Raw genomic sequence first — 12,200 nt, 5'->3', positions numbered from 1 at the left:
CATTGCCACGTGACTCCAACTGGCGATAGTAGCCATAGTAGGCAGCACTATAATATCTCTTATTATTGTTCCTATCATCAATATTGTTTGTACTGTTTATAAATGATTCATAGGTGTTCACTACTGTTTGATTTGTTGTCATGTTGTTGTTGTTGTTGTTGTTGTTGTTGTTGTTGTGCTCTTGACTGGATACGATTGAAGAGAGATGGTCGTTAGGTAATGATCAGTATGTTGTTGGTCGAGTCTTTGGTTGGGCATTCCCTTTAAATGATGATGGTCCAAGCAGCAGTCATCTCTCTTTCTAATTGGATTCTCACCTCAACTCTCTCTCCCTCGCTGTCTCTCTTCAGTTTCTCTCTAACCCTCTTGAGTATTTGTTTCTCTTTGTGTCGTGAATGAAATTAATTCAATGAAGTGTCTAATCACCACATCTTGAGTGAGATCGAAATATCTTTGTTAACGAGTTCATTCATTCATATGACCCAGAATGTGATCATTGACATTATATATAAATATATAATATAATATATAATATATATTTTTTATTATTAGAGACTAATTGGATTGAGAATGATGGCATTCAGGAATATCTCGGCAGATGGCTCGATGGTCAGGTACTCAAGATTGGTGTATGGGTCCTTCTTGACATCGATCAATGCCATCAAGTCATTGTATGCCGTATAGTCGGTGGATGCGGGAATGTTCACAGTGGTCAACAATGTCTTGACTCGATTCACTTGATTATAGATTCTGACTGTCGATGCAGCTCCAGTGGTCTTGGCAAAGATACCAATAGTATATGTCTCGACCACCACTCCATTGGCCTCGAAATAGTATCTGATACGGCTGCTTGGTTCCATCCTCATTGAGTGAGAGCCAATCGTGTGATGGTCCTTGGCGAAAGTGACGTTGCCACTGATCTCATGGTACTTCTGGGCATTGATCATTGTGGACACGCGGGCAAGAACGACATTCTCTGGGAATACCTCTGACGGGATCAGGGCACCCTGAATCGCGTCAACGATCTTGTAATCCATAAGTATGTCACGAGTTTTACTCCATGGGAACAAGTCGGATATCTTGTGGCCGGGCACCGATATATTGAAGTTTTGTAGAGGATACTCGGCCTGATGGAGGTAGGTCTGTCCAACCACGCCAACAGCGTACATATAGCCGACGTGTATCTCCAGTCCGATAAACAGTGGCACCTCCACATGGCCCAAGTTGATACCCTGGTCTTTGATGGTCGGGCTAATGATCACACTCTGCACACTGGATACTGTATCAGTGGGGGATCGAGGTGTGACGGTGACCGTTGTCTTGTTCGAAAGCTTGAGACTCCTGGTCACAGAGATTACACCTTGGTTACTGAAACAGAACTGGATCTGAGTGACCTGGCCACGGTAGTGTTCAAATTTGGCGCCAGAGAATAATTCTTCCATCCTTTGGTAGGTGCCAGCATAGTCAAACCCAGATGGAGTAGTGGATGTACTGGGATCCACTACATTACCACTGATCTTTGAGAACAACAGTCTGACCTGCTCACCATAGGTGCCGCTGGGAAAAGTCGAGAGGTCCATTCTCCACCACATCGCTACATAGTCAAACACAGTGGGAATGAGTGCTAGGCGAAGGAGGAGGACACTCTCCAATTTGTGTTGGGCATCCAGCTCATCAAATATGATCTCGGTTCTCGGTGTATTCACAATCTTGTTTGACATGGCCTCAAAGGTTGCGCGGGTGTGATTGGAGAAGTTTGCTAAGGAATTACGCACATTGGTGCGCTGGGTCACGATGGCGTTGTTGTCGAATCCCCAAGCGGTGGCGTATCTCTGGAACTGTGTTTGGACCATGAAGTAGATCGTGGAGCTGAAGGCAAACGTGGGCAACTCAGCAAGATCAGATGAGCTATGACGGAAGATGTTGGCCAGGTTCATGCGCAGCTTAGTCTCGAGCGCAGTGAACGAAGTACGCACCTTTTGGCGTGACTGTGGCGTGTTCTCCATAAGTTGGAACTCAACATTGGTGGCAAAGGTGTTCATGAGATTACGGGTGGCCTTCATTGGCGCCTTGATACTGGTCAGGTTGTAGTTGTTCAAATCACCAGTGGCGGCAAGGAGGTTGTCCAGGTACCATTGATTGATGAAAGAGTCCTTGAACAAGTTATCGAGAAATGCGGACCAGATTACATTTATCGTTCTGCTCACTGATGTTCCATTCTGAGGAGTGATTGATGACATGCCCACTATCGCAGACTTGAGTTGTTGCATTAGTATATCACCAGTCGCAGTTGAGGCGGACAAAGGTGATTCCTTGGATCTGATCAGTTCAGTCATTGTCTTCATCTCATTGTACCAATGTCTTTTGTTGAGATCAGTCTCCAATGTTCTTTTATTCCTTGGAGCAGGTGCTGCATGAGTCTTGTTGTGTCAATTGTTAATAACAGAAGGTAGGTGGATGTTTGATTGATGGTATAAAGTTTGGAATTGGAACATACCAAAGATACAAGCTGGATGGAAACTAAAAGGATAACTAACAACAAATAAAATATTTTTGAATTATTCATTTATCTTTGTAATTATTAATATTATTATCGAGTCTAAAGTTGTCACAATTATATTCATACATACATAGAGGTTGCTTCAATGTGACCATTCGGAAGGAATAACCAGAATCTACGATGAGACGCAGTGATTATCGTTCTATCTGGACAATTTGGTACCTGATGGAAGTATTCATTTTTATGGATCGATGAGTTGGTCGTACTACAAATAGGACCTTTTGAGCCCCATGAATGTTGATGTACATAATAAGTGCCGTAAATAGATTGATTAGAGGTCACGAGCGCCATAGAAGAGTGGGAATATTCCAGATCACTTGATCATCGACTTCGTCCTGATTCGGAAACAAGATCTTCAATAGACATGACATGTTTGAATGAGTACTCATTAACTCGCTCCAACATACTTAATACTATTAAAATTATTATTATTTGTTGTTGTAATAATAATAACAAACAATGTTTAAACAAATAAGTATATTGTTGTTGTTAGTTATCTTGCTTGTCAATGTTGACCCCATAGTATGTATAGTACTTGGAATCATATTCCAAGAAGTAATAACTGTTACAACATGTTCCTAGCTCACTCATTCACTCATTCATTCATTGACTCACTCACTCACCCAACCAACACTTAGATTTGTGCAAGAAACAAGAGAGATTGGCTCAGAGAGAATGATGCCTTTGTTAGAGGTATCAAGTTACCTTTGGACAAATATATATTCCCAGAGTTTAAAGACTTGGGACCATCGTTCTTTGAACATGTCAATCATGTGATCAATGCTATCTACACAAATGGCATTGGTGCGTCAATGGCCTCGTCAAGATTCATCACCTCAATCTGGGACTATGTCGCCGATCAAGAGAACCCGTACACCACCGGCGTCGTCGGTGTCACTGGCGACTACATTGCTCTGTTACGCGCCTACGTCAATCCCCAATCAATCCTTTACAACGTCAGCGCAACCGAAGATAATCGTATCAAAACATTGAGCTACCAGATGATCCACACCGCAGCACTCGAGTACACCACCAACCTCAATGAGTTCAACAACAACATCACCGATCCTCAGCGTGGCATCGACTTGAGACAATCCATCGTCACCCTAGCCACTACCCTACAGGAGCTGCTTGCCATTGATGGGGAGTTCCGCACCTTGCCTCTCGAGCAGTTGACCATCTTCTCGTTGGCTGCTACATCACAAGTACTGCTCCTGACCGACATTGCAAGATGGGGCACCCGCTGGGGTATCTCAGGGGACGATATGACTGCCTACAACACTCTCTATCACGAATCGATTGTTGAGTACACACTGTACGCCAAGGATGTGTTTGACGCGACCAACGACCCCATCGCTGCACTCACCAACATTGATGGATCTGGCCGCTTTGACAACTTCCAAGAGCTGCGCCGTGTCATCATTCCCCAAGTGTCTGACTTTGTGGCTATGTGGTACAACCTCGACCCCAAGATCGCCATTGACCGAGGCTTCCATGCCGAGAGAATAAGATATCTGTTCTCGAGCACCATTGGCTACAGCGTTGACCAATCAATGATCAACTCAGTTGATATCATGGACTACATGAGCCCATCGTTCGAACGTCTGCAAGAGATGTGGTGGGCACTGGAGCAAGAGGACTACAAGGGCGACCTGACCAGTGTCAACTTCCTACTCAAGGAGAATGACTTTATCTACACTGCTCAGCCTGTATACACGACAAGTCGTCCAATTACGGGCACCAGCCTTCGCATGGGCGCAGAGGTTGGCTCGACCATAATCGACCAAGGTCAATCATCAATCTTCGAGTGGCGATTCCCTCCCACATCCAGTCCACAGAACGTCAGCTACCAGTATGATCATCACCCACGCAAACTCACTCTCTCAGGCAGCGTGGGCCTTGTCCTGGACGGAGGATGTGCCACAACCGACGACTATTGTCATGGCTTCTATGGATTGGTCGGCCAGCGTAACATGGACGACATTGCAGCACCTGGCCACAAGATTGGAACTGTCTTTGGCTGGGGTGTCAATGAGAGGACCACTCTGCTCCCTGCCCTCGATGCCCTTTCAATTGGACTTTTGCCAGCCAATGTGTTCCCCAACAACTTGGTATTGAAGGACACAACAACCGTGATCGACGCTCAGAAGTACCAGTCCGTCAGTGGTGGTACATACTTTGAGCCAGAGTTCTACGGACCTGGTTACCACGTGATGTTCATTCCAGTTGGAGGCTCGATCACCTACCAATTCGAGTTGAACAATATAGTTGACCAATCATTCGACCTCTACCTGCGTGTCTCTACCGGATCCAAGGTTCCCCTCAGTATCAAGGTATCTCAGAACACTGTTGACGTTGCCACATTCACCTTGCCCTACTTCAACAAGAACTCCATCGTTGACACAACACCTGACTTTGACATGGTATTGTCCTCGACCAACGCGACCAACAACATATTCACCTTCACAGCTCTCGGTTCAATTGTTCGTTTGACATCTGTCATCTTGGTTCCAAAGTAAATAATATAATCAACTTTCTGAAGAATAATAATTGATCTTGACATTATTATTATTATTATATTAAATTATCACTATATTACAAATCTACATGTTTTCCATTCTCTCCTCAAACTCAACCTTCCAAAGGATAGAGATACGAAGATGAAGTTCAATTGATATCAATTACTTCAAGATGGGTACCCTTTCGAATCGGTAGTTGATCAATGGAATGATAACTTATTCTTATACCTCCTCAGAGGCTAGACGATGTATATTTACAAATCCCGAGAATAGGAGAAACGAAACCAAACATCGAATTCAAAGTAGTCACCAGGCTAATTCTAATTTATTATGATTTTTTTGATAAATTTATGTATATCTTGGGATACCAACGACCTCACAATGTGGTTCCCAAGTCACCCTTTCTGCACCACCATCAATCACCCAAAACAGTTGAGTCAACTCCCACCAACACTCACATCCCAAGATTGCTTCAACAACCCCCATCACGCACAGACACACACATACCCTTACGCCAAACAAACACAAACTTACCAACACTACTTTGTTACTCCTTATCCTCATACTTTATTCATTCATTCATTCATCATAACTCAACCAACAACACTCTTGTAATAGATCATATTATATAAATACAGATACTTAACTTATAATAATAATAATTATACTTCAAATATATTATTAGTATTATAGAGAGAACAAATAATTCAAATCAATAGTTATAACAATTTCGAAAGACACAATCAACAACTCAGTACCAATTACATTATCCCCCTATCATTCAATGACAACATTGATCATTAACAACAACTTTGGACATAATCCTGTCAATAATACCTTGGTGACGTCGACCATCGTCACCAAGGCCACCCCCTCCGTCCTGGCCAGCTCAGCTGGCTTCCTCAACATCGCCAGTGAGCTTGCCGCCTCTGCCGGTGCCTCGTCCTTTGAGCCATTCATCCAGTTGTCGACTGCCATCGTCGCCCCATCCGCTTCGGAAACCGTAACCTTTGCCGTCAAACATAAGTCGTATTCCTGATGAGGCCGACAAAGCAAATGTGAATCGCGATAAGGGGCACGTCCACAACAGCACCACAAAGGGTGGCGTCCCACTGTCGACCGACAGCAGCAAGTGCGCCGTCAGGGAGGTATTCAACGCAGAGGATGACGCCTGTGTGCAGGCGCTGCAACTCTACACGCTGAGCTTCTTGTCGCCGTATGAGCCCTCCGAGAGACAGATCGCCAAGTTGGTCAGATCGCACTTCTATCGCATCATTGTGATGGAGGATCAGAACAACTTGGTTGTCGCCTGCGCCTTTGTGATCGAGCAGCACCACTCCAACACCTACCATATCGACTACCTCTGTGTCCGTCCGGGCATGCGTGGTGCCGGCTATGGTGGCAAGTTCTTCCAGTACTTGATGGAGTTCTTCCGTGCCGAGCGTCGCTATCCAATGGTCACACTCGAGAGTGAGACCAAGATGGTGTCATGGTACCTGAAGCAAAAGGTGTTGCATCTGCATGTGCAGAGTGACCACGTCGAGCAGGACGGCGAGACTCTGCGCTGGTGGTTGTTGATGTTCCCGCTTGGTGATGTGCTCCAGCTGGACGATGACGACGTACCCAACCGTCTCTACATCACCAACGACAGAGACATCACCGAAGTTACTCCTGCCAAGCTGGCTGCCATTGTCAAGGCTCTCAAGACAATGCTCAATCAGTTGCAAGAAGTCCCAACTACCTCTGACCAAGAAGACGACGATGTCATGGAGTTTACCGACCTTTAATTGAACAATCCAACAATCATCAATCAATCAATCAATCAGTGATCAACAAGACCTAATCAAATAAATAAGATCACTTATAACAACAACAACAAGTAGTGTCTAACTAGTTGAGGCTTGGGATGGTGGTATTGGAGGCCTCCAATATGGAGACCTTGAACAAGTAAGGAGTTTATAATATATGATCTACCTTTTAAGGATTGAACGACTTTTGTACACTTCTGACATTCCAATTGAGGTTCTTTGCCAGCTTCTCAAACCATTCGTTGCTTTCGTTAGTCTTACATATGACTGGTACTGCCCACTTTGATGTCTTGATCACTACAGAGTCACCTTGGTGCAGCTCCTGCCTGTTCTTTCCATCGAATGAACACCATGCCGTGCATCTACTCGTCTCGGATACGCGTATCACCAGTGTGGATGTGGATGGAAGGATGATTGGTCGGAAGGAGAGAGTGTGTGGACATATAGGAGTGATGAGGACTGCCGGCAGAGTTGGATGCACCAATGATCCTCCAGCAGAGAGTGAGTATGCAGTAGAGCCAGTCGAAGTTGCAATGATAAGTCCATCTGCCTGTACAATTGTTATCAGCTTGTCATCGCAAGAACACTCCAGATTTGAAAGGTATGGGTTGTTGCCTCTATCGATAGTCACTTCGTTTAATACTTGGTTGGCTATTGTTGTATTCGATTGATTGGTTAGTATAACTGTTCAAGGATTCGAGAGGATATACATAGAATCACATACTTGGACCCGGCACTCCCCTTGAGGAGATGACGTTTGCCTGGATTCGGAGTCGATAGGAGACGTAGTATTTCCCTTCAACTACCGCTCTAATGTTCTCTTTGTATGATGGGTAATCTGTTTTCGACACGGGCGGTATTGGTTAGTGATCGTTCGTCAGAGTAATGCCAGTCTCTCCATTGATGACTTACCAAAGGATGTCAGGAATCCAAGTGATCCCATGTTGAATGGTAGGATGGGTGGCATGAATGTGCGGAAGAGTGATGATGTGTGTAAGATGGTGCCATCGCCACCGAGACAAATGATAAAGTCGATGAAAGAGGGATCCTTGATGTCTGACAATGATTGTGCCGTTGGACATGATGACAAGTTCTCCTTCTCCAAGTACGTCGTGATGTTCAACTCTGAGAGAAACTGTATCAATGGCTTTGTCGCTGCCAACACATTAACATCAAGGTTCTTGTGAATGACCAACACCTTCTTTGGTGCATGGTTCCATCTCAGTTGCAACTACAATTGATTGATCGAGTTAGGCATCCATCCATTCTTTAGGAGGAGGTGACGCAGCGGTACTTACAAACTGAGGAAGTATACATGATTTGTGCTTCTTTGGCTGAGGTATCTTTGGGGTGGTACTGGCCACTTGGAGAGTGTTGTTGCTTTGATCATCGGACGACTCACTCATGTCTGGCATCTCGCAACTTGAGTAGTATGTGGAGACAGAGTATGATTGATTCTTCTTGTTTGGTGAGCGCGTTGATGACGGACAGGTTGTGAAGTTGAGAGGTGAGAGGAATGATTTGGCAAGTGTGGGCGATAGTGAACTATCGTCCTCTGAACTCGATTGAGACAGTGTAGGTGATGTCGCAGAGAATGGCTGTTGATGAGTATTAACGATGCTGCTGCTGTTTGAGTTGGTGTTGGTGTTTGTGTTTGTTGTGTCATCTGATGACGAGCTAAGATCCATGGCATCGGGCAACAAGAAATCACGCATTGTGTTTGAATAGATTGATGCGCCAGAATGTGAATGCATGTCCTCAGGCTTGCCTCCATTGCCACGGCTGTTTGGACAATTACAACAACAGTGCTTCTGATGTTTCTTCTTCTGATTCTTAATCTTCTCTTGTTGTTGTACATGATGTAGATCATCTCCATCATACTTTATCAGTTGTGATAAACTATCTATATTTCCTCCTCCTTTTGTAATACTTTTATCAATGTTATTATTATTATTGTTATTATTACGCCAAGACCAAAGTACCATGACCATTGATATAATAGTTATAACAAATGTATATATAATCAATGGTACATTGACTTCATCCAGATTAATAGTGATAATCATCCTGCTTTATCTATCTATCACTCCTCTCTCTGAGATGTTTATGTAAATATATTATTGATTGATCCTTTCTGTCTCTATCTATCTTTATATTTATATATGCCTGTCTTTATATATGTATGTATTTATATCTATCTCTTTCAATGAGTGAATGAATGTTAATGTGTGTGCTATCTGGGTCTGATCGAATGATGACAACAACATCAACACAACTCAATCTGAATTCTGTCTATTCACACGTACACCAAATACAAGTATCTTGGCACCACCTTCGATCCCATTCTCACACCCTCTTCATCTTCCAAAGTGTGAGCTGAGTTTCAGATTCAAAGTCTAATCTCAGAATTCAAACAAATAAATAATTAAGATAAGATCATTGTTGTTCATATATATCCATTAATTATGTCACTTGATACATGTGTTGAAAATGTGGACATTCATTTAGATATAGTATTGTCATTGATAGGTCACCAAGAACGTTCATTCATTATTGCTTCGATCAATCAAAAACCGAGTCATTTGAGACCCAACACAACTTCACTACTTATTCATTCACAACACAATCACTCGTTCGTCTCAGAACATATAATCATACATATTTACACAAATATACATATAATATAATATAAAATGGCTACTGTAGACCAAGAGACTCGACTGAAAGATTATATAACTTCGTTGAACCTACCATTTCAATATAGGTTCAGTGTAGAGTATTATAAGTTGATGAGATCAAGTGCATTGGAGGATGCAATCCGTCCTCTAATTGTAATAGGTGTAGATCGCACACTCACTACTGAGGAGAGAGCTTTGATACCAATGTCATACGATGGCGTCAGGATACAGATGGAGTACACACAAGTGATGGACGTGCCAGAGGACGAGCTAAAAGCCCTGAAACAACAGATGGAGCAACCCGATGCCAACCCTGAAGACCTAATAATGGATGGCGATGAAGATAGCGACGACGAGGATGACGAATAAATGGCGATGTCTAACATGTATCATGGTCGATCAAGTTCATTGTTCATTCATTCAATCATTCAATCATTCATTTATGGGCTGGATGGTTTGGACGAGGCCGACTTCTTGGATGATGATTATAATCTCTTGCCATTGTTCGACTTGGCAGAGAGAAGGACATAGTTGTGGAAGGTACAGTGATCGGCAGAGTAGAATGGAATGTAAAAGGCACGCGCCAATGAGCTTGAGTGCGCGGCATCCATGAAGGGCGCAGAGAAGACCGTTTCAAAGTCGTCACGCTTAGTGTATCTATCCGCTGCAGCATCTGTCGGGAGGTCAAAGTCAATGATGTAGTGACAGGACTCCACTGGCACGTATCTATCTCGCTCCTCCCTGTTCTGATCATTAAAATTGCTCGGTATGATCGATGTGGCATTAGGTCCGCTGGCAAAAGGCTGGGGCAACTGGCCCTTGAAGTGCGACTCGAGGAAGCCCAGCTCAAAGCTCAGCATGGCGGCGCCCTGCTGTTTCTGCTTCAACTGTTGCTGAGGTCTTGTGTTGCTGCGCGTATCCAACTGTGGCTTGGGCAGGAAGTAGTTGGACGGGAAGCGATACCATTCCTTGCCGACACACACGCGCACTGTGCCGCCGTGGGGCAGTCCGGCGGGGAAGTCGGGGTGGGCCAGGTTGCCACCCTTGAGTACCTGGTCATGGAGGTGGACAAACGTGTCCAGCGCGCCAGTGTAGTTGATGTAGGTTGAGTATGTTCGCGAGATCGATAGTACAATGAACAGCAGGACGAATGTGTATTGAACGAATGTGATGATGGTCTCGAGTGCGCTCGTCCAGAAGCTTCTGCTGCGCGCATGGACTCTGCTGGTGCCCTTTTGTCGTAGAATGTCTGTATCGCCATCGTTCTTCTTATGAAGGTATTCATCGTACTTGTTGCACAGACGCCCGAGCGCGAACGTGCAAAGATAGATGGCCGTGGCCGCCGCCAGGCACAGGAAGGGGTAGACTACAAACAGGAATCGCTCCTCCTTGTGTGGCAGGTACGACATGAACGCGAACCACATGTAGAAGGGAGACAGGGTGAGCAGTGTCCTGGGTACGTCCTGAAGCGTGCCACGATAGTTGGGCGTCAGCCACAGCAGCACGACCAGGGGTGCGGCCACCAGTGCCGCCACAAAGACCACATTGAAGTTGACGAAGCAGTTGATAAAGTAGAAGGACCAGTGCTCGATGCCGTAGAGTTGCGAGCCGCCAGCGTGGCTCGCCGTGAAGTTGTACGTAATGATGTTGAGTATGGCAAACACAAACTTGCCATAGTACTGGTAGTCGATCGCCAACATGGGCGCCAGGACAAGTGCGCATGGCAGCAAGGCCCACGCCACCAGGCGGAGCGGGCCATGGCGCACCAGTAGGTGGAGGGCAATGGGTACGCACACTACAATAACGAATGGCCAACCCATGAACACACTTGTGGCGCACATAAACACGGCCAACAATGGTCTATCCAACATCCAGAATCCATAAGCCAATAACAATGTCATCATGGAGAAGGTTGATGGGAGGTATGCTGTGGTGGGTGGTGGTGGAATGATTCCAGGTGTCAGATGAGTGAGTTGATTGATTGATCGATGGACATGACTTACTTGTGGAAGATATGAACATTCCTGGACTGAACAGCATGAATAGTGCAGTGTACAATGCGATGGTATTACCAAACTTGCGTTGGATACCAGCGTAGAACACTGTCTGACCAAGTGCAGTCTGTAGTCCAATCATGATCTTCATATATATATACAATATCAATGTATTGTTTGGTACAATCATCTTCAATACATTGCCAAACGAAGAATGATACAACAAGTATGCATATGATCGCAGTGCATATACAGGGCTAAAGTAGTCGTGATTGATTGATTGAATGAGTGAGTGAGTGAGGGATGGACTATGGGTGAGTGAGTGGCGCGACACATACCTGTACTCCCAAGTCTGTAGACCATTGCCAAACATAAGGAAGTGAGTGGGCTCCCAGTAGTTCATGGGCTCATCACAATCGATGATCCTGTTGTAGAGTGCTGAGCACACGGCTGATGAGAGGAAGAATAGGAACACAGTAGTCAATCGCGGTTGGAATACATTCCTATCATCCTCATCAACGACACGGGCAGCAGTCATCTTATTTAGATGTGTACTAGTTTGTTTCAATCTAGCCATCCTCTATCTATATCTATCTATCTTTATCTCAAGAATGAATGAATGTCATATGACTGTGAACTTG

At 44.7% G+C, this 12,200-nt stretch overlaps 6 protein-coding genes across 6 annotated transcripts; 3 read left to right on the top strand and 3 right to left on the bottom strand.

Annotated features, from left to right (window-relative positions):
- Positions 1–548: 548 nt before the first annotated feature.
- SAMD00019534_033040 (hypothetical protein) lies at positions 549–2,336 on the bottom strand (the record flags this gene model as incomplete). Its single annotated transcript, XM_012901437.1, has 1 exon — positions 549–2,336. One exon carries the CDS (start codon positions 2,334–2,336, stop codon positions 549–551), a length of 1,788 nt encoding a protein of 595 aa, XP_012756891.1.
- A 683-nt stretch (positions 2,337–3,019) lies between these two features.
- On the top strand, positions 3,020–5,079 carry SAMD00019534_033030 (hypothetical protein; the record flags this gene model as incomplete). Its single annotated transcript, XM_012901436.1, has 2 exons — positions 3,020–3,082; positions 3,199–5,079. 2 exons carry the CDS (start codon positions 3,020–3,022, stop codon positions 5,077–5,079), a joined length of 1,944 nt encoding a protein of 647 aa, XP_012756890.1.
- A 784-nt stretch (positions 5,080–5,863) lies between these two features.
- SAMD00019534_033020 (hypothetical protein) lies at positions 5,864–6,866 on the top strand (the record flags this gene model as incomplete). The annotated part of the gene is made up of 2 exons (XM_012901435.1): positions 5,864–6,108; positions 6,170–6,866. 2 exons carry the CDS (start codon positions 5,864–5,866, stop codon positions 6,864–6,866), a joined length of 942 nt encoding a protein of 313 aa, XP_012756889.1.
- A 190-nt stretch (positions 6,867–7,056) lies between these two features.
- SAMD00019534_033010 (hypothetical protein) lies at positions 7,057–8,602 on the bottom strand (the record flags this gene model as incomplete). Its single annotated transcript, XM_012901434.1, has 4 exons — positions 7,057–7,538; positions 7,612–7,725; positions 7,800–8,118; positions 8,186–8,602. 4 exons carry the CDS (start codon positions 8,600–8,602, stop codon positions 7,057–7,059), a joined length of 1,332 nt encoding a protein of 443 aa, XP_012756888.1.
- A 987-nt stretch (positions 8,603–9,589) lies between these two features.
- On the top strand, positions 9,590–9,904 carry SAMD00019534_033000 (hypothetical protein; the record flags this gene model as incomplete). Its single annotated transcript, XM_012901433.1, has 1 exon — positions 9,590–9,904. A coding segment is annotated over one exon (315 nt), but the record flags the coding sequence as incomplete, so codon positions are not given.
- A 152-nt stretch (positions 9,905–10,056) lies between these two features.
- On the bottom strand, positions 10,057–12,127 carry SAMD00019534_032990 (hypothetical protein; the record flags this gene model as incomplete). The annotated part of the gene is made up of 4 exons (XM_012901432.1): positions 10,057–10,410; positions 10,471–11,492; positions 11,569–11,816; positions 11,898–12,127. Coding segments are annotated over 4 exons (1,854 nt in total), but the record flags the coding sequence as incomplete, so codon positions are not given.
- Positions 12,128–12,200: the final 73 nt, after the last annotated feature.

This window comes from Acytostelium subglobosum, assembly GCF_000787575.1.
Source record: "Acytostelium subglobosum LB1 DNA, scaffold: scaffold5, whole genome shotgun sequence".
Lineage (NCBI taxonomy): Eukaryota > Evosea > Eumycetozoa > Acytosteliales > Acytosteliaceae > Acytostelium > Acytostelium subglobosum.
The sequence above is the reverse complement of the archived record's forward strand: the minus strand, read 5'-3'. Positions and strand labels throughout refer to the sequence as shown.